Below are 22,685 nucleotides of genomic sequence, written 5' to 3' on the forward strand. Positions count from 1 at the left end.
CCTTTAGCCGTGTCCGAACGGCGTGCCGTAGAGCGACACCTCTTTTATGGTAAATTACCTCACAAATGTCGCCAGCATTAAGAGGGGATAACCACCGCTGAAAATTTTTCCCTGCCAGGATTCGAACCCAGGCGTTCAGCGTCATAGGCGGACATGCTAACCTCTGCGCTACGGTCGCCTCCGCCCGCAGCAGTCATGACATTTTAAGTCGCTCTAGCCATGTTCGTCTGTCTGTCGAAAGCACGCTAACTTTCGAAGGAGTTAAGCTAGGCACTTGAAATACTTCTTATTAGTGTAGGTCGGTTGGGATTGTAAATGGGCCAAATCGGTCCATGTTTTGATAAAGCTGCCATATAAAACGATCTTGGGTCTTGACTACTTGAGCCTCTAGAGGGCGCGCTTATCCGATTTGGCTGTAATTCTTCACGTGGTATCACTTCCAAAAACTATGCTAAGTATGGTTCAAATCGGTCTAAAACCTGGTATAGCTGCCACATAAACCGATCTTGGGTCTTGATTTCTTGAGCCGCTAGAGGGCGCAATTCTCATCCGATTTGGCTGAAATTTTGCATGAGGTGTTTTGTTATGACTTCCAATAACTGTGTTAAGTATGGTGGAAATCGTTGCATAACCTGATATAGCTGCCATATAAACCGATCTGGGTTCTTGACTTCTTGAGCCTCTAGAGGGCGCAATTCTCATGCGATTTGGCTGAGAGCCGTTGTACAACGGCTTCCCCATGACCTTCAACATACGTGTCCAATATGATTTGAATCGATCTATAGCTTGATACAGCTCCCATATAAACCGATCTCCCGATTTTGCTTCTTGAGCCCCTACAAGGCGCAATTCTTATCCGAATGGACTGAAATTTAACACAATGACTTCTACAATGTTCAGCATTCAATTGTTTGCCTAAAGCATTGTTTACCTAAAAAGAGATACCGCGCAAAGAACGCGACAAATGCGATCCATGGTGGAGGGTATATAAGATTCGGCTCGGCCGAACTTAGCGCGCTCTTACTTGTTTATTGGTTCAAATGACAAAAATATGTGGAAGTAATCTAAATTTCAGAATCCATTCACTTTTGCTCGATATGACTAACTTTTGTTGTTGTAGCCACATTTGTACGTGGAGGTAGCGATTCTCGTCAAGCTCATTGGATCCATCGCCGTAGGAGTGTTTTAGCCACTGGTTATTTATAGTCGCCTTGTCATATCGAGAATCACTGACACTCAGTATTTAAGCATGAGTCGGTGACACCCGGCCACTCGATACCGTTGATTGTCCGCGACTGCAACTGCAGCTACTCCATATAAAGGGTGATTTTTTTGAGGTTAGGATTTTCATGCATTAGTATTTGACAGATCACGTGGGATTTCAGACATGGTGTCAAAGAGAAAGATGCTCAGTATGCTTTGACATTTCATCATGAATAGACTTACTAACGAGCAACGCTTGCAAATCATTGAATTTTATTACCAAAATCAGTGTTCGGTTCGAAATGTGTTCATTCACCGTAACGTTGCGTCCAACAGCATCTTTGAAAAAATACGGTCCAATGATTCCACCAGCGTACAAACCACACCAAACAGTGCATTTTTCGGGATGCATGGGCAGTTCTTGAACGGCTTCTGGTTGCTCTTCACTCCAAATGCGGCAATTTTGCTTATTTACGTAGCCATTCAACCAGAAATGAGCCTCATCGCTGAACAAAATTTGTCGATAAAAAAGCGGATTTTCTGCCAACTTTTCTAGGGCCCATTCACTGAAAATGATTTGCAAGCGTTGCTCGTTAGTAAGTCTATTCATGATGAAATGTCAAAGCATACTGAGCATCTTTCTCTTTGACACCATGTCTGAAATCCCACGTGATCTGTCAAATACTAATGCATGAAAATCCTAACCTCAAAAAAATCACCCTTTATATATATATATATATGCAGAAATCGACCGTAGTCAGGGTTTAGATTTACCAAACACTGTCGCGTTAGCATCGGCTAAGCCCGCCAAGAGTTCATGCTGACAACACTCGTTCGATCTTGTCATAATGAGTTTCCTTACGCTCTTACCTTACCACTCTTCCTCAGAGCACTGGAAACTTGCGGTGTGGATAATTCCTCCTTACCTGCGGTCGCACACATTCAGCCTAATCCAATCGTATCACCCACACACACACACATGGCTAGTCGGTTGTCCTTGTCCTACTCTTCTAATTGTGGTTTTTCGGTCTGCACTAATCCGCCAGGAGATGTGATAGAAACTTCAGCAACAATTGCTGAGGAGTCTCCTGAATCCCCATCCCCACCGCTTCTATATACCTTTAACTAAACATGTGGAATCCGTAGGATACAACGTCTGTTTAGTACGAATACTGCATGTCTCCCATTGCCATTAGCCTCATCCAATCGACCAATCTCTCGGATGCTGGTTGCAAAATTGGGATTATAATCCCTTGGTCTCGCAAGTATGGATTCTCGATCGGAAGGACTTATTGATATCCATGCGCGTGCCATTAGGCTAGAAAAATATCTTCCTTCTATGGCTATGGCCATGCGCAGGTTTCTGGATTCTGCCAAATCTTAGCCATTTACGTCAGGGCATCATGACATATATCTATTGGACGTTAATCCCCGAAAGCTTGAATGGGCCCCAATATAAGTCTGCAACTTTACAAACTGGAAGAGGTCCAGGAGGAATACACAGATTACAGTCCATTGACTATCCCACTCCACTTGTTTTTAGGAATGCAGCAATCCTCGTATTGTCCCTTGTCGACAACCATCATCACCAAGCTGTCTTAAGCACCATGAGCAAAGGTTCTCGGACACATGTGACTATTGTTCGCCTTGGTTCCTTTGAGAATGGAATGTCAGGTATTGATTGAGGGTTTTTGTATAACTGATGTGCCATTTCCGAAAACGGACGTGGGGCTCCTTGCGGTAGCTCCCCAGCGGTGAGAGTCCTCAACTCCAGCAGCACCAGATCGTACCAATCCTCTCAATAAACTTGAGAACGATGCGCCTTTTATAAATCCACGCCTTCAAAGGACGTATTCGTTTGCCGAAGAAGGCCGATGGCCTAGGCAAACTATAAGCATAAAGAATTGGATAGGATTGGTCTTGTGCTCAAGACTCGAACAAGATCGGCCACCTTGCGGCAGACACCACCACCGCAGCTGCTGGGTCTTTGGAGTTCATTCTGAGTCTACTCCCGGGCTCTAGATCTGAAGCTGCAGTTGAAACAGTCATGGATCATCATCCGCCCAGCGGATAACCCCATAAAGTATATATATTCTTGATCGTCGTGAAATTTTATGTCGATCTAGCCATGTCCGTCCGTCTGTCTGTCGAAAGCACGCTAACTTCCGAAGGAGTAAAGCTAGCCGCTTGAAATTTTGCCCAAATACTTTTTATTAGTGTAGGTCGGTTGGTATTGTAAATGGGGCATATCGGTCCATGTTTTGATATAGCTGCCATATAAACCGATCTTGGGTGTTGACTTCTTGAGTCTCTAGAGTGCGCAATTCTTATCCGATTGGGATGAAATTTTGCATGACGTGTTTTATTATGATATCCAATAACTGTGCTAAGTATGGTTCAAATCGGTTTATAACCTGATATAGCTGCCATATAAACCGATCTTGGGTCTTGACTTCTTGAGCCTCTAGAGTGCGCAATTCTTATCCGATTGGGATGAAATTTTGCACGACGTGTTTTATTATGATATCCAATAACTGTGCCAAGTATGGTTCAAATCGGTTTATAACCTAATATAGCTGCCATATAAATCGATCTTGGGTCTTGACTTCTTGAGCCTCTAGAGTGCGCAATTCTTATCCGATTGGAATGCAATTTTGCACGACGTGTTTTGTTATGATATCCAACAACTGTGCCAAGTATGGTTCAATTCGGTCCATAACCGGATATAGCTGCCATATAAACCGATCTTGGGTCTTGACTTCTTGAGCCTCTGGAGGGCGCAATTCTTATCCAATTTGAATGAATTTTGGCACGTAGTATTTTGTTATGATATCCAACAACTGTGCCAAGTATGGTTCAAGTCGGTTCATAACCTGATATAGCTGTCATATAACCGGATCTTGGGTCTTGACTTCTTGAGCCTCTAGAGTGCGCAATTCTTATACGATTGGAATGAATTTTGCACGACGAGTTTTGTTATGATATCCAACAACTGTGCCAAGTATGGTTCAAATCGGTTTATAACCTGATATAGCTGCCATATAAACCGATCTGGGGTCTTGACTTCTTGAGCCTCTAGAGTGCGCAATTCTTATCCGATTGTAATGAAATTTTGCACGACGAGTTTTGTTATGATATCCAACAACTGTGCCAAGTATGGTTCAATTCGGTCCATAACCGGATATAGCTGCCATATAAACCGATCTTGGGTCTTGACTTCTTGAGCCTCTGGAGGGCGCAATTCTTATCCAATTTGAATGAATTTTGGCACGTAGTATTTTGTTATGATATCCAACAACTGTGCCAAGTATGGTTCAAGTCGGTTCATAACCTGATATAGCTGTCATATAAACAGATCTGGGGATTTGACTTCTTGAGCTTCTAGAGGGCGCAATTATTATCCGATTTGAATGAAATTTTGCACGACGTGTTTTGCTATGATATCCAACAACTTTGCCAAGTATGGTTCAAATCGGTTCATTACCTGATATAGCTGTCACATAAACCGATCTGGGATCTTGACTTCTTGAGCCTGTAGAGGTCGCAATTACTATCCGATTTGCCTGAAATTTTGTACGACGGATTTTCTTATGACCATTAACATACGTGTTTATTATGGTCTGAATCGGTCTATAGCCCGATAAAGCGATCCATGGTGGAGGGTATATAAGATTCGGCCCGGCCGAACTTAGCACGCTTTTACTTGTTTTTTTTATGATATTCCCCTATTTAGTTGATTATATAATTAAAATGTCATAGAATTAAAATTGTTATAAATAAATCAAATATTATTTGGTTGGTTGTAAAACTTTAGCTAATAGAAAAAAAAATGTTTTATATATTAGTGAATATGTGTTGTTAGTTAATTAGCATAGTTTGTAGAGCATATTCTTCGTGGTATATATAGTTTTCCCCTCCCCATATTTTTAAAACATTCATTACAATTTTACTTAATTATTTCATCGTTCGGGCATGAATTATGGATTTTAGTTTAATTTTTTCTGTTATTCTCAATTTTATTTAATTATATATAAGTATAAGAAATAACAAATTCACCTAATGTTAATGCATATTTTTCAAAATACAAACAAATAAAATGTGTTCAAAAAACAATACTTTATGAAAAATTTACTAAAATTTCAATTCAATTTATTTTTGGATTTCGTTCGAACGCTTACATTGTTATTTTTTTTTTTCTTTTCTTTTATCCTGAATTCTTCCCTTTTTCTGGTAAATGGTAAATGTATTGGGTTGCCCAAAAAGTAATTGCGGATTTTTCATATAGTCGGCGTTGACAAATTTTTTCACAGCTTGTGACTCTGTAATTGCATTCTTTCTTCTGCCAGTTATCAGCTGTTACTTTTAGCCTGCTTTAGAAAAAAAGTGTAAAAAAAGTATATTTGATTAAAGTTCATTCTAAGTTTTATTAAAAATGCATTTACTTTCTTTTAAAAAATCCGCAATTACTTTTTGGGCAACCCAATATAAATTTGTTTTCCACTTTAAGTATCCTTTTTCCTTTTATTGCAATTGAAAATGTTAGCATGAAAACCTGTAAAAACTTACCCTTTAGCATGCTATGGTGCTTTGAATTATGTGTTATGGATTCTACATACCTTTTCCCACATGTATACATTTTGTTTAATTGAAGTCCCCTTATATCATTCTAAAAAAAAACAAATACTAAAAGAAGTGAACATTTTTGAAAATAATAGTAATTTTTAGATCGTTAAAAATTTTTTTTTTTTGAAAATGCAGATAAATAATTTCGCTGTTAATGTAAAAAGATGCCGTAAAAATGACACAGCATTGCCAGTTGGGTTGTCGGTAATTTTACACGCTATTATCCAATTAGGTTACGGCGTTGCCACACCATATGCTGACGTTCTGGCTGTTGGTAAAACTGTTGTTAGATCGTTGATCTATGAAGGAATTGTGCAGTTTCTGTACAATTTATGCACAGTTTACTTAAGAATATAATTTGTATACCCAGCAAGGGCATAGCAGTCATCAAAGAAGACTGCGGTCGGTTGGTGAACATCCCATGCTCAAGAGCACAAAGGCAAACAATTGTGAAGCCAAGAAACTTTCCTACAGGCTGACAGAAATACAGGGCGCAGATATACTGACATACATACGGACAAGCATACAGAGGGACATGCAGAAAAATGAAGGTAATTATTAACATGGGAAAAAGTGTAGCGCAGAGGTTAACATATCCGCCTATGACGCTTAACGCCTGGGTTTGAACTTTGCGAGAACATCAGCAATGCTGGCGACATTTGTCAGGTACTATGCCATGTAAGGTGTCGCATTGGGCACGCCGTTCGGACTCGGCTATTGAAAAGAAATTCCTAATAATTGAGGACTTCCTCCAGATTGTAGCGATACAAATTAATCAACATTTACCTGATATTTGCCGTTTCTCCCTTTACAAGGTTGGTGAGATAAGGTTAGAAGCAGCACTTATTTAGTTAAAGAGGAAGATATTCCTTTTCGGCTAATAGCATATGCATGGATTCAAAAAATCTCGCAGATTCCGAATTTGCAATTGGGAAAACAAGGAACTGCATTTCAAGCACCGATTGCAAGACTGGATGAGGCTGATGGCTACCAAACAAACTGCCTCGAATACCCCTATAACTCTCAAGCAGTTGTATCCTACGGAGTGTAGAAGTGGTGGAAGTCAGGTGCCGCTTCAATTGCTGATGTTAAAGGTTTCTAGATTGACTATCATCAACATTGCTTAGAACTGATCATTTCCGGAAGCAGAAAACCATTCTATTCCTAACAAGAAAAAGCGTGCTAAGTTCGGCCAGGCCGATTCTTATATATCCTCCACCATGGATCGCATTTGTCAAGTTCTTTGAATAACATTTTCAAATTATTGACCAATGGCTGTTAGAAGACATAGAAAAATACCATATTCAATATTTCAGGCAAATAGAGTAAAAATTGTGCCCTCCAGTGGCTTAGAGTTTCAAATTGGGAGATCGGTTTATATGGCAGCTGTATCAGGTTATCAACCGATTTAGGATGGAAATCATACCAAAACCACATATGCTGATGTTAGAAACCATACCATACCAAATGACATCTGCAAATTTCATCCAAATTGAAAAGGAATTGCGTCCTCTAAAAGCTCTAGTCTAATCGGGAGATCAGTTTATATGGCGGCTATGTCAGGTTATGGACTGATTTAGAACATATTTGGCACATTTATTAGAAGTTATATGTCAATGACCAAGGCAGCTTTTTCACGATCCCAACCGACCTACACTAAGAGGCATTATGTGTGCAAAATTTCAAGCGCCTAGCTTTACTCCTTCGAAAGTTAGCGTGCTTTCGACAGACAGACGGACATGGCTAGATCGACTTGAAATGTCATGACGATCAAGAATATGCTGTCTAAGGCGCATATTTCGAGGTGTTACAAACGGAATGACGAAATTAGTGTACCCACATCCTATGGTGGAGGGTATAGAAAGATCTAAATAGCTGACAAGACTCTGAGACGGAGCTCGTGAATATATATATTCTGACTGAGAAGGTCATTCAGTTTGAATAGGCTCAAGATTTGCTTGAGCGTTAAAGGAAGAATCTCAGAAGGCGCTACGATAGTAGGTGGCGGTGTCTAGCGTCCCATGTCGCTCTCAAATGTACTTGGATCTACGATAGGAAACTTATCATGACAGGTTCAAAAAAAAATTTGGGACGATTCACTGTTGCTGGAGGACATCCGACTAGCAACCTCGTTTACTAGCCGCTTCACTCGGAGGCCTTAGGTCCATTGTGTTCATCCTAGAAGAAAGTAAATAGAAGAGAAGAAGGAGGAGAAAAGATGATAAATATACACCACAGAACGATAAAAGACAGCAACTAAGGACAGGCCTCCAGAGGAATCCTGAATGATAAGAGGGCTAAGAGCATGTTGGGAATCCAGGCTCAGAAAGAGGTGTTCAGAGGTGCTCGACCGTATCCAGCTCCTCTTCATCATAGGACATCCTGCAGTAGTCTGCCTCTTCTTGCGCCCAGCGCGACGTCAATCACGTGACGTTGCAATGACCAGTCAGGACTCCTATTACAGTCCTGAGTCATGCTTTCTCAGCTCCAAGATAAGCGATGTCCTATATCGTGAAATACTCAGCTGAAGAGCCTTTGACACCCTATAGCCTACAGCATCAGCCCACGCCTTATTCGCGCAGTCATCCTAGATGACGTCCACCCTCCGAAAAAACTCGCACAGTGGAGGTCTCCCTGATTCCATAGCAAGATCTGCGGCAATCAGCGATCCATTCCTGGGCAGCTCGCCGGCCTCTTCGTTCCCCACCACTTTGATGGCGTGGGACTCAGCAGAGCCAACAGCTTTTCCCATGGTTTGCCGCCGCTTAACTGTACATATATCGTGGCAGTTTGATTGGTGCTTTAAGGATTGCGAAGACCTCTGCCTGAAAGACGTTGCACCCGTTCAGAAGTCCATAAGATTCCCTGACTCCAAGGAATTCAATGAAGACTCTTGCTCCAGTATCCAGAGATCCCTTTCCAGGAAAATGACTTCCAACCCATCAACAAGGAAGAAATCCCCTGATATTAAATCAGTCGTTCTGCATATAGCATAGCGACACGCGTCATAACAATCCCACCCAGAATAGAAGAATGGCCTTAATTAAAAGAACGTCATGTACCTGACTCCCTCAGTCTCATGGCGATCTCTGTTGCCACAAACCCAACATATGGGTACAAAGGCAAAAGATCGAGAATGGCATTCAGCCCCTATCTGGGTGCACTGCTCCTTGCCGCAGAGATTAGCACAGATCCTGTGAAGGACACAGTTGTCCAGAGCTTTGTGCCACACCAGACAGCCATTGGTGAGAATTGGTCGAACGACCGCCGTAAACCTCCAGTACACCGTCCCCAGCCTTAGCCCCCAACTCATTCCTATCGAGTTGTGAAATGAGTAGAACGCATTCATTCCCCTTTTGACCTTTTCTTCGATGTTTCTTCTCCAACTTAGTTTCTGCTCAGGAATATCGCCCATGTACTTGGCCTCCGAAGAGAGCGGTAGCTCCACCCCATCCAGGACATGTGCCCTTAAAAAGCTGCAGATAAATTTCCATCATTGCATATTTGCTGCAGCGACTCTAAAGGTATTTCTCATGACAGGGAGAGTAAAGGTTGTTCTTATTCAGAAATCGTGGGGTTGGGGACTAAGAGTTCCTGCTTTCCAACCTCATTTTGGGGTGCGAGAATAGACGAAATATAGTCAGTCGCTAACCGTGAAGATGCAGTTGTAGCTAGTCTGAAAATGAATGAAAGGTCCTTCTTCTGGTTTCTTCTATATGAAAAACGGTGCAGAAAGCAGGCCAGAGATTCTCGAAATCAGCTCGATGGTCGCTTATGTCTTAATGGGATGGCTGATCAGTCAAAATTCAACTGTACTAGTTGTCCACAAAAATAGGACAGCTTGCTTTGGAATACTTCTTAAGCCTATTACCGGATTTCTTTAGAAAAAGACGTCGGTATTAGTATAATGAACTTGAACCAACTTAGGGGTACAGAATGCAAGAGTAGCCATCGGAAGGACGGGACCAGGCGAGAGTAATACTACCAGTGAGAGAGAGAGAGAGAGAGGACACATAAGGTTACAAGCACTTGTACGTAAGATAGGTGCGGCAAACGATGGTTAGTTTCATGTTCTGCCAACCCAACTATAGTTGAGTTACAATCCTTAATGAACCATAAAACTTCTGCTTCATGCGCAAAAGGGCTGTAATACCGTTCAGGAAGCCGAGATGGTAGCGTGCATTGATTACCAGTGCGGTGGTTGCGGATGGGCAAATTGGGTGATCACTATGAGATAAAAGGGGCTTTGGTCTATCGCTGATGTGGCATCACAATGGACACAAATTACCCAAGTGTGTCGAGTTCATACTGCCATTAAAAACTAACATACACTCAGAGAAATTTGTTTGTAAAAACATGAAATTTTTTGCTGAAACAACAGAAAGTCTGCGGAAAAGGGCACATCAGTAATTTTTGTCGCTGTTTTCATATGGTAAAAAATTAAAACTAGTCTAAAAGTTAAAAAAATACTTCAAAAATTTTTAAGTTGCATCTTATTTTTTAATATTAGAGGTGTATAGCGTATATTTTGTTTGAATTTTTTACTATTTTATCATTTTTAAAGATTTCTAATAACATCAGACGAAATATCTACTAAAATTATATGTAAGCTATTAAACAAAAAATGCTCCCCTAAAATTACTAAAAATATTTACAAATATATAGGAAATGCTTTAATAGTTGTTTTGAAGTTTATAAATTTGAAAATAATTCCTTCAATAGTTGAAGAATTGTAATTTAAAATCAGCAAACTGTGTTTGCTGATATCAACAAACTTAATTCTATATGTGTGAGGTTGGCTGTTTAAATAGATTTCTGCATTTTTTCTGCTCTTCTAATTCACCCACTGTATTCAACCTAACCTAACAAAGCTAGCGATTAAAGTGCCGTTAGCATAGCATACCAATCCATTTATTTGTCGATAATGATATTTTCTTTGTCCATTGAGAACGATATTATCGATCTTATATTTTGGTATGCAAACAGCTTGAAGAATTGAATTGAACTAGAAGTTCGATATTAACTCAATTCTTCTAAAATTTGCTTGTCCTTTTTAGTTCATTAAGGATATTCAACATTGTGTTGAAAATACTCGTGGTATACGATTAAAGATCATTGATTTCATTGCCGTTAAGGTTGTGGGTAATTTTACACGCTATTACCCAAATTAGTTTACGGCATTGCTATACCACATTGCCGACGGTCTGTTGGTAAAACTGTTACAATCTGATGGAAGATTGTTGATCTTTTAAGGCTGTCTACTTTTTTTTTTTGTAAAATATAAGTGTATATTAAAATTTAGTCTAAAAGTTGTTTGTTTTATGTGTTTCTACTGCTACTTTCAACAGCTCAACGACACCTTGGACGTTTTCTTTTTAGAATGTTAACCCACTTTAAGAAAAGGAATTAATTATAAACTCATCACACCATTATTGTCTTAACAAATAATATCATCATGGAAATACTAATCAATAAATGTTTGTTCTCTTTTTACTCTCTTCTCTTTTTTTGTGGTGCGCTCTTTTCTCTCGCTGCCTTAAAATGCAATCAACCAACCAAAAAATTTTAATGAAATATGCTATGACCAACAATGCCATCCATCCCCAAAACATCGACCATTTATCGTTCAATCTATTAATGTGTGGTCATTCATCACCATTAACATCATGTAAATGACTAACTAAAACCATCATCATATTCACATTGCCAATCTGTTTTATGCATAATCTAATCTCCAACCACACCATCCCATTGTGATCGTATGTCTTATGTGTTTTGGACAAAATCTACCTATGCAGGGCAACAATAAGAACATTTTGGTAAAGAAGGTTTTCATTTTAAAAGGCAGTAATAATACGTAATGATGATCCAACGATATGATCTGCGGCTCCGACGGTGGTACAGCGGCAGCGGCCCAAACAACAGCAGCTGCCGCAGCAACGGACAACGGAGTCGAGGTCGTAACGGCAACGGGTAATGGCACTGGCACAGCGATCACAGCCACAACAACGGCTGTGGCCGCCGCAACGACAACGGCAAACGAAACAAGGGTCAACCATGCAGCAAGCGGGGGAGGCGGATCAGGTAATGCCACTGTTATAAGTGGCAATGGAGAGGTTCTAAATGTTAGTGCGGCTGAATTGGCGCAAATGGTTAGTGGGGCACAGGGAAATGTACAAATCACAACATCACAGCCGTTGACCAGGGCCACTCGACGCATGCTACGTGGTCATGCCACCACCAATGCGGCAGGCGAGAGGGTATTGCTCATAAACTATATATCACCGAACTCGGCAGCGAATAATCACAGCTCCAGCCATAACACCAGCACGACCACCACCAGCGCAATCGCCAGCAACAGTAGCAGTAGTAATCACAACAATCATGTTGTAGTTAGTGGGTCCCATGCAACCACAGGCATTATACAGCCCTCGACATCGGGTATGACCACCACCACGCGTCGTGTAATACAGACAAGGGCTCATCATCATCACCAGCAGCAGCAGCAGCAGCAGCATCATCATGGCAACAATAATGCCCATAGCAACAGCAATACTATTACCACTACTACCACCACACCCGTTTCCTTGGCAGGCCTAGGCTCTGAAGTCACCGTCACCCTAAAGAGATCCAATAAATCTCAGCAGCAACATCAAACCGCCGCAGATCATATTATAAGACAACACAATCAACAGCAGCAGCATCATGTCGTCACCACCACCTCTAGAACGACAACAGCCACTTCAGCATCGCCTCCGCCTTTGGTATTTACCACCACCGCCCATGCAGAGGATTTGCAACATCATGAGTTGCAAGAGGTGGAGGAGATAGAGGAACATCATCATCATCATCAGCAGCAGCATCACCAGCCTCAGTATCAACAGCAGCAGCAACAGCATCAAGTTATCATACACCATCATACCCACTCTGATCCCCATCAGACACTGCAGCAATATCAGACCACGGAACACCATCATCAGAGTGGAGGAGTGCCCCATCTAATGAGCATACAGACCCAAACACAAGCCACTTCAGCCGATATGGACGATGAAGATCTATTGGAATATGGCACCAGCAATGTCGATCAAGTCGTGGAGGCTGCCATGTCTGTGGATGATGCCGAAGATGTGGAAGAGGTGGTGGAAACGCATCATATACAGCAATTGCATACGGTGCAGTTGCAAACCCAGACGGGCGAGTGTATGGACGATGAGGCAGAAGTGGAAGAGGTGTATTTGCAATAAAATACGAAACATCAGGATCATAGATTCATGAAATGATTTGAAGTAAAAGGATAAGGACAAGGAGTAAATAATGTAAAATAAATCTATTATGTATTATGATGAAGACCCCCAAACACATACATAGTCCATAGGAAATGAAGAGTTTATTTTTTTTTAGTTTTTTATACACTCAAAAAAAAAAACAAGTTGCAATTTTATTTCAAAAAAAAAAAATCTTTATATATTAAATTAGCATTAAGCAAATTTTACAATAGTGGTTTATATGCATATAAATTATTCTTAATGAATGAATTAAACTTTATTCATTGAGTATGAGTTAAAAACTAAACTTACAATAATGCTGTTACTTAAAACTAAGCCACCACATTATGTTGCGCCGCTGTCGCTCTGCCAACGTTGCCATTGCATTTCTTGCTGACACAGTGGCCCGTGTAGAATATTGGGCTATTAACCTGTAGTGGGGTGTTGAATAGGCGGCTCGTGTTACTTGTGGGAATACGGGAGCATGAAGGTTTCCCATGAATGGTTGTAAGTAGTTGGTTTGGGTGCAACCAAATGAATAAGGTGTCTAGAATAAGGTGTCCAATGCGCTGACTTAGCAGCTCGTGTGGGGTTTTTGGTTGCCTTGGTGCAGCTAAACTGTGGGAATACGGGAACACGAGGGTTCCTCATGATAACTCCTCCCCTTCTAAGTGGGGGCCGTCCTCGGTCCTTGTAATAGCGTTTTTGATTGCATCTTCAACTGACCTGGTTATGATGATCTTCTTTTTTGTGATGGTTCTTCGTCGTAATAGGTAACCTGCCAGTCCCACAATCGCAAAACCACCAATGATTGATAAACCTGCGATTTGGCCCTGATCGACCACACGTTGTAAATGGCGGATGTGTTGGAGGTTCCGTTGGTTCACGTGATGCAGATAGGGGGCACTTAGTATCTCAGTGTGTTGTGTCAGGTTGATCTCAGAAGCCCATGGAGTTTCAGGTTGCAGAGGAGTCGTCGAATTCTCGTTGTAATATACCGAATCGTTGATTTTTACATGATCTTTGAAAATGACCAGGTAAGTGCCATTAATTGTAACAGGAGCTTCATTACTTTCTTCTACTATTGCCAGTTGGTCATTTATGACTACCAATCCATCGCCTATTGGTGTAATCGGCGTGAGATTGTTGAATGTGGTGCTGCAGCTTGCAGTGTTACTTGTCAGTAGTTGTAGAGCGCATGATGTGGCTGATGACGGTAGGCAAAAAGTTGGTATCGTGTCGCTGCAGTTCCTCACCGCTAAGGTACGATTATGGCATACCGCTAAGGTGGATTCTTGTAGGTGGAGCATTTGGTGGCCGTGAGCTACTGGTAAAATAGTAATTTTCTTACATCTAAGCTTAGGAATAGGATATCTTATTAGGAAGTAAATTACATTATCGTATTGCAAAATCTTAATATTAGCTACAGCCATAACATCGGCCACGGAGAGGTTCGTGAAGTGCTCATTTTTTATTATGAAGTTTATTTCGTTACTGTCTAAAAGGATGGGGTTCAAGACTCCAATTTTTGCGAATGTGATAGAAGTGATAAGATTGTCTAAGTCTGTTATTATTGCTCTGTTTCTAGCTAATAGAATATCGTAAAGGTGGCTAGTGTCTATTTCTCTGTGTTTTTCTGTCTTCAAGATTTTATTTACTGTAATGGTGAGACTATTAATTTCTTTTTGTACCTCCGTGTTGATAGTAAACTGTCTGTCCTGGGAGTCGATTAGTTGTTCTGCCTTGTTTGTTAGTCTGTCAAAGTCGTCATGGTCTGGGGTCCCTGCAATATATTTCAGTACCGTCCCTATAAAGTTCAAGCTTCTCGCTTGTCTGTGATGAGTATTTACTGTCTGTATTAGTCTACTTATCTGATTTATGTCTGCGTCTAGCAACTTCCTCATGTGTGTTTGAGGAAAATGGTCCGCAGCGTTAGCTGTCTCGTCCTTTAGTCGTTCGTACAGAGTCAGGTTCGTAACATGTTTGATGTGTCCATAACTTTCCCAGATAACAAGGTCACCACCGGCCACCGGAATGTATCCTGCATTTGAGTAGTCTATTAGTCGTCCAGATGTTGCTGATACCAATATGGCTATAACCAATTTTAAAGCGATTCTGAAAACGTAAGTTATAAAAATTTTTTTTTTTTAATCGTCTCCCGCATATAACGTTGTGTTAATTCTAGAAAGGAAGAAAATTCAGCGGAGATTGTCCTTATGGACCCTCCTCCCCCTTATGAGAACGGTGGTACCCAGGTCTTTTTCAACTTCCTCTTCGGTGTAAAGAGGTGTAAGTTTATTACCTAGCCTTCTGTTATTTTTTACGAGCACCTTCTCCCCAACGGCAAAATCCCTATCTTGCCTATTCCTATTGTGCGCTTCTAAGTTTTTGATCTGAGTGTTTTTTATACGCGATACTATTTGTGCGTCGGCTTCCGAGGAATGAAAGGCTGTAATAGGTTTCGTCTCAGTTACCGAATGTATTGACCTGTTATATTCGATGGTAGCCAAAAGAACTATCTCTTCGATATCATCTAAATTTTTGTCAAGTTTAAGACATCTAGATATTTCCATCAGTGTGTTGTGAAATCGCTCTACCTGTCCATTTGAGGTACTGTGCAAGGGTGGAGCGTTCGCAATATCGATGTCGAAATGGTTCTTTAACGTGGCCTTGATGCTATGTGAATTGAGCGACTTCTCGTTGTCACAGTAAATAGTTTTCGTATTTGAAAACACATTGAGCAACTGCAGAAGCTGAGGCTTAACGTCTACTATCGTCCTAGACTTTAAAGACTGTACTATTGCAAATTTTGAAAATTTGTCAATGCAAGTCAAAAAATATTTCGACCCTGTTGAAAATATATCAATGTGGAGAATTTCTCCACAATATGTGGGTATGGGCGTTTGAGCAATGAGTTGCTTTCTTGGATGGCGGTCATACTTCGCTTGAGAGCATACGCGACAATTTGCTACAAATTGTTTAGTCTTCTTTTCCATTTTTGGAAAAAAATAGTCTTCAATTATTTGCTTCACGTTTTCCTGGGCTGCTCGGTGTGCTCGATTGTGTTCGGCTGCGATAATTTCCTGTTGTTCGTTAGGATCTGATATATCAATAACTAACTTTTCTGTGTGCCTGAATTTCACGGTTGGAAAGAGTTCGATCAATTTATGCTGGAATCGTGCCAATGTGTGTAGATCACACTGCAGAGCATTTACTACATCTACGTTCACGGCTTCCTGGAGATTTTTAATTAAATCGTCATCGGTTCGGAATGAAATCAAGTGTCTCGTCTTTTTCCCAAAAATAATGAAAGTTTTTTTCTGGGGTTCTGTGCCTTCCTCAACAAGTATCTGATTACGGAAGCAATTTACCGGCTTATCGGTTCTCTCAATCGTGTTGGTAGATGATTCTTCGCTGTGGATTGTTTCAACACTCGCATTGTCTAAAGCATTAATGTGCTGTCTGGACAGCGCATCTGCAACTACGTTTTCCTTGCCTGGTTTATAGATTAGCTTTGCGTTGCATTCATCAATGAAAGCTTTCCACCTTTTAATTTTAGAATTCGGATTTCTGTCCGAAACGGCAAAGGTTAATGGTTGGTGGTCCGTGAATACGTTTAATTTTGATACACCATAAAGGTAGTTTCTAAGCGTTTTAAGTGCCCAGACAATGGCTAATAATTCCCGTTCATTAGTAGCGTAATGTTCCTCGCTAATTGTCAAAGTGCGGGAAATCATGGTTATAGGTTTTCCCTCCTGTGAAAGGACAGCACCTATAGCATGGGAGGATGCGTCTGTGGTTAAATCGAACGCTTTTCGGAAATCTGGGTATGTTAAGGTTACGTCTTCGGAGGCAAGTATATCTTTTATTTTAATAAAGGCTTTTTTCTGCTCACTAGTCAAATCAATCTTGATTTTTTTCGACTGTGTTGCAGTAACTCGGCCGTACTCTCCTCTCAGTATGTTTGATAGTGGTTTCGCAATCTTGGCGAAGTCGCGTATGAAGCAGCGGTAGTATCCCGCTAAGCCTAAGAATGACCTTAGACCTCTTAAGGTGCTGGGCTCAGGAAAATTCCGAATTGTTTCAATTTTTTCAGCACAAGTTTTAATTCCTCCTTGTGAAACTAAGAACCCTAAGTATTCGACCTCGGTTTGGAAAAATTTTGATTTTTCTGCCGATACCCTCATATTGGCTTCGAATAGACTTCGCATCACTACTTCCGTATCTGTTAAATGGTCTTGCTCGTTTTTCGAGAATATAATGACATCGTCGACGTAGACGAAACATCTCTTACCGATGTGTTCTCTTAACACATCGTCTATCGCCCTTTGGAAAATGCTGGGCGCGTTCTTCAGACCGAAGGCCAGTCTGCAGAATTCATATTTTCCGTTTTTTACAGAAAATGCGGTTTTTTCTCTATCGGGTTCAGACAACTGAATTTGGTGGAAACCTGATTTTAGGTCTAGTGTAGTGAAGAATTTACTCCCACCAAGGTTGGATAGAGTTTCCGTTATTTCTGGAATCGGGTACCTATCACTGACAGTTTTATCATTAAGTTTTCGAAAATCTATAACTAATCGCTTTTTTTCCTGTCCATTTTCATCAAAGCCCTTTTTTTTAACGACCCATATTGGGTTGTTATAGGGGGACCTAGACTTTCGAATGATACCGTTTGCCAGTAAATCCTGAATTTCCTTATTAACAAAATCCGCAACGCCCAGTGGGTACGGGTACAGTCTTGAGTAAACTGGGTCTTCGTTCTCCGTGCGGATGGTCGCAACCACATTCGTATTGTATGGGAGTGCTTCATTGGGGTCTGCAAATACTCCGTTTACGTTGGCAATTACTCTAAAGAATGCGTCTTTGAACTCCCTTGGTACCGACTTAGCCTGAAGTTGTAAATGATTTATATCCTGGCTGGTAATAAATAAAATAACTTCTTTTCCATGGTCATGTGTAATTGTGTTAGTTTTTAAATCAATGGATGCGTGTACCTTATTCAATAAATCAAGGCCAATAACGCCATCAAATGATTTCAACTCGGGTAAAATAAAAAAATCTTCTGTAACGCCGAAAATTCTAATTTTGCATTTAAGTTTGATGGGAGTAACTCCATGAATTGATTTTACTGCAAATGAATTTTGGACCTCCTTTACTCCCTTTAGTTCCGGTAAGGGTTTGATGTAACTCCTTGAAGCCCCCGTGTCGACAAGGAGTTTGATTTCTTTCCCTCCTATTGACCTTGAAATCCAAGGCAGGAGGGACCTTCCCCTAAAAAATTAAGCTCGTCGCTCTCAATTTCGTCTACGGCCTGTTCCGCATCTTCATCATACGTTGGCTCGTCCATTGATTCGTGTTCTTCGCTAAGATGATTCACACGTTGTAGTTTTGGTCCTGTGTATCGCCCTGAATTTGACGCTCGTTTCTGTGTATTTCCCTGTGACCTGTCATTATAGTCATGACTTTGGTAGTTTTTTTTTTGTCTAAATTGGGATAGGGAAGGGTCTACTTCCATAGGTTCGACACGTCTATGATCGGCGAAGTTACCACTGGTGTGTGGCTTTTGGTTATTTAAGTTGTTCTGCGGTTGACCAGCCTGTTTCTGTTTGGTAACCGAATAATGTGGGTTCTTCTGTCCCACATTGTGATCCGTATTAGGGGAATTTTGGGCAGAACTTGCCTTTCTGTTGTAAGAACTATCAGATCTATTTGCGAAATTTTTCGCGAAAGCGTAGCGCTCGTTATTAGCGTCTACTTCTTGTGCTAAGGCCAATGCAGAAGGGAGGTCTGTTGGTCTTGAGGCAAACAGGATATCACAAAGGGGTTTCCTTAAACCTGATATGAAAACCCTAAGTGCATCGGCTCTGTATTTTTCGTTTATAGTGTCTGCTACACTATTTTCATATGACATGATTGTCTTATTGGCTAACAAGGTTAATTTCTTTTCTACCTCATCGTAGAAATCTAGTAACTGCACCGAACCCTGCCTCAGCGTGGACAGTTCTTGTTCGATCAGATATATCGGACGTTTGTCCGCGTAAGTAAAATCGAGACGGGCAATGATTGCTTTAAAACTTAATACCGTGCTAAAGGATGAAAGTACTGCATCGGCGGCACCTCGCACTTTATTTCTAAGAATAATCACCGCTTGATAGTGGCGTTCGCTGCCATCGTATTTCTCAAATAACTCGTATGCATTGTGCGCTGCCTCGCGCCATGACACATAGGTGCCTGGCTGTCCCGAAAATTCCGGAAGAGACTTTATGGCATCTAAGGTGATATCACAAGGTACCAGCGGATTTATCCGAACTTTCGTAAACTTTTCAATTTTAGGTTTGTCAGTAGCAAGTCTACTGTTAATCGCAGTTATTTTCCTGTCGAATTCTAATTTTTGAGCGGCCAATGCTCTGCTCACTTCTGCTCTAACTAGCTCACTTACTTGTTCGGCGTTCATGGTTTCTTTTGTTTCTAAACTTAACTTGCCTAATAAGTCTTCTAATTCCTGACTCATAAATTATTCGCCAAAAAATGGAGTATTCCCAAAAAAAAAAAAATATATTTGAATGAATTTGGTTAAATTTTCTCCTTTTTTATTTCAATTTTCACTTGGCACTTCACTTACCTTATCATCCTTAAATGTTAGGTAAATTAATTAAAATTAATTTCTGTTGTTGATTTTCGGTAGCTTCTTCCACTTCTTGGCTCGGGATGTGTGTTTCTTGATGAGCCCTCTGATTGTTTTTCACTTTCTTTCGCCGCCCAAGGATATTCGTTCCTTGGTGATTCTGTAGATCGTCTTCGATGTTGCCTTTCGCTGCCCAAGGATATTCGTTCCTTGGTGACTTAAGCTTATTTTCGAATTGAGTCCTTTCAATTGAGTCCTTTTTTCTTAAGGGTATTTTGGTACAGTTTTGACTGAGCTTTCTTTCCTATTTATATTTTTTTTCTCACAGGATTTTTATTTTATGTTTTGTAGTTTCACTTTTCACAGTTCTAACTTTTTTTAGAGTTCTTTTCGCGAAGTGAACCACGTACGTTTTTACTTTTCCTTTTTTAGGATTTGTATTTTTATTTTATATTTTGTAGTTTCACTTTTCGCAGTTCTAACTTTTTTTAGAGTTCTTTTCGCGAAGTGAACCACGTTGGGCGCCAATTATTCTTAATGAATGAATTAAACTTTATTCATTGAGTATGAGTTAAAAACTAAACTTACAATAATGCTGTTACTTAAAACTAAGCCACCACATTATGTTGCGCCGCTGTCGCTCTGCCAACGTTGCCATTGCATTTCTTGCTGACACAGTGGCCCGTGTAGAATATTGGGCTATTAACCTGTAGTGGGGTGTTGAATAGGCGGCTCGTGTTACTTGTGGGAATACGGGAGCATGAAGGTTTCCCATGAATGGTTGTAAGTAGTTGGTTTGGGTGCAACCAAATGAATAAGGTGTCTAGAATAAGGTGTCCAATGCGCTGACTTAGCAGCTCGTGTGGGGTTTTTGGTTGCCTTGGTGCAGCTAAACTGTGGGAATACGGGAACACGAGGGTTCCTCATGATAACTTATATAACAACAACATATATACGTATAGTTATATACATAGATATATTTTGTAAAAATAATTGTAAGATTTCTTTTTGTAAAAATTAAGATCCTAATGAAAGTTTTTGAAACAACATTTTTGTGATTTTTTTTAATTTTGTCTTTCTTAGAAAGGATTGGGAAGAATTTGTCCTATTATCTTCTATAACTATTTTCCCCTCGTCCTTAATGGAATTTTCATTGGCAAATTTGCAATAACTATTGGGTTGCCCAAAAAGTAATTGCGGATTTTTTAAAAGAAAGTAAATGCATTTTTAATAAAGCTTAGAATGAACTTTAATCAAATATACTTTTTTACACTTTTTTTCTAAAGCAAGCAAAACGTAACAGCTGATAACTGACAGAAGAAAGAATGCAATTACAGAGTCACAAGCTGTGAAGAAATTTGTCAACGCCGACTATATGAAAAATCCGCAATTACTTTTTGGGCAACCAATATCTTACAATTCTTAGTTCTGCCAGGGTCCAATTGTGAGACTGTCGAACTATATCCCGAGGCGGCTTTATATGATTTGTGCATTGAATCTGAGCAGCACACTACCTGGTGCAATCTTCTAGTCGCACGCTTCCCTTTCTGTCAGGAGGCTTGCATATTTCTTGCCCTCAGCATCGTATCGCCCTGGATCAAAGAGAGGGGTAAGATTTTCAATACCTTTTTCACATCCAAAAAGGGCGCCAATGTAAAGTCATCTTTATCTAAATTCCATTCTCATAGCTGACATTGATACATCGGAAAATCGGATAGGGTGTATCGAGGTTATCATTAGGATTCTGATGTCTTTTCAGACGCAGAGAGTTTGAAGTTTTGGTGGTGGTCAGTTTTCATACCTAAGCACTACAGACCAAAGGCTCTCTCATTCGTGGATCTTACATAAATTAATGAGCCTATGAGATCTTTTGAAAAGAAGACAGTGAAGGTTGGTGGTAGGCGGTTTTCCTACTTAAGGACTACAGGCCAATAAGATTCTCTCATCGGTGCATCTTATTTATTAATGGGTTCAAGTAGATTGTGGATAGGTTGGATCTTAATTATCAATTTGGAGGCCTTTTGAGGCGGAGAGTGCGTGTGAGTGTTTTTTCTACCTAAGGATTACAGGCCAATCCGATTGGATACCTGAGACGACACTTGAGGTCGAGTGCGAGGCACTGATGCTAGCGGCACAGTCTTTGACTGACGGAATCCTAGTATTGCCATCTGTAAGATCAGAATGGGCCTGGGGGTCTACACTGAAAACCCATGGGCTGTTTGGTGTGGTGCTAAAGCTACGACGTCGAGTATGAACATCTTTACGGACAGTTAAATGACCATAAGGGAAATAACAACCAGGACGGTAAGGTAACGAACAGTCTTGCAGTGTAAGAAGGAGATTAACGCCTTCTCTGAGCATGGCAAAATCCACATCGTTTGGGTGCCCGACCATAACGGAGTAAGGGGGAATGAAAGAACAGACGATTTGGCAGTAAAGGTCAGAGCTTAAACAGAAGCCTTTCGGGTCGACGCATTCCTATGGGGTGATCCACATCGTGAGAGGACGAGGCTATTACGGAAAGGAAGGAAAAAGGAGATCAGTATAGCTTTTGGTATCATAACGGGACACATACGAGTCCAAATCGGTGCGGCAAGTGATAGCATGTTGGGAAGATGATGAGACGTTGGAGCATTTCCTATGTCATTGCCCGGCTTTCGCGGCTTAAAAGACAACGGTACTTAGATGGGGGACACAATACCAGACATGAACCAACTTAGGGGTGTGGAATGGAAAAGAACTAAGGATTTTGTGAGTAGCACGGAATTTCAAACTTAAAATTTTCTTTTTCGAGGTAACTTTCTAGTTTTTAGAGCGCACAACAAGCCGATTACTGGCTTGGGGGTATGTCCATAGTGGCATGGGACGGATTAATATCCGCACCCTCTTTTAGACCTAACATAACCTATCGTTTGTTCTGAAAACAGTGCTTGCAATTCTACTCAACTATTTCAGAAGGCTCTACTACA

At 40.7% G+C, this 22,685-nt stretch overlaps 1 protein-coding gene across 2 annotated transcripts in view; it reads left to right on the forward strand.

Moving 5' to 3' along the window:
* The window catches only part of LOC106094438 (transcription factor GAGA), a 70,863-nt gene extending 59,109 nt beyond the window's left edge, over nt 1-11,754 (forward strand). The window contains exon 7 of one of the 2 annotated variants that reach the window (XM_059361255.1): nt 11,671-11,754. In XM_059361255.1, coding sequence (XP_059217238.1) covers nt 11,671-11,706 — 36 coding nt within the window. In that variant the 3' untranslated portion in view covers nt 11,707-11,754. Of the gene's footprint in view, nt 1-11,624 lie in introns of both variants that reach the window. The other variant, XM_059361254.1, reaches the window with a different exon arrangement.
* The last annotated feature ends 10,931 nt before the right edge of the window (nt 11,755-22,685 follow it).

The sequence above is a fragment of the Stomoxys calcitrans genome, chromosome 1 (assembly GCF_963082655.1).
Source record: "Stomoxys calcitrans chromosome 1, idStoCalc2.1, whole genome shotgun sequence".
Classification (NCBI taxonomy): domain Eukaryota; kingdom Metazoa; phylum Arthropoda; class Insecta; order Diptera; family Muscidae; genus Stomoxys; species Stomoxys calcitrans.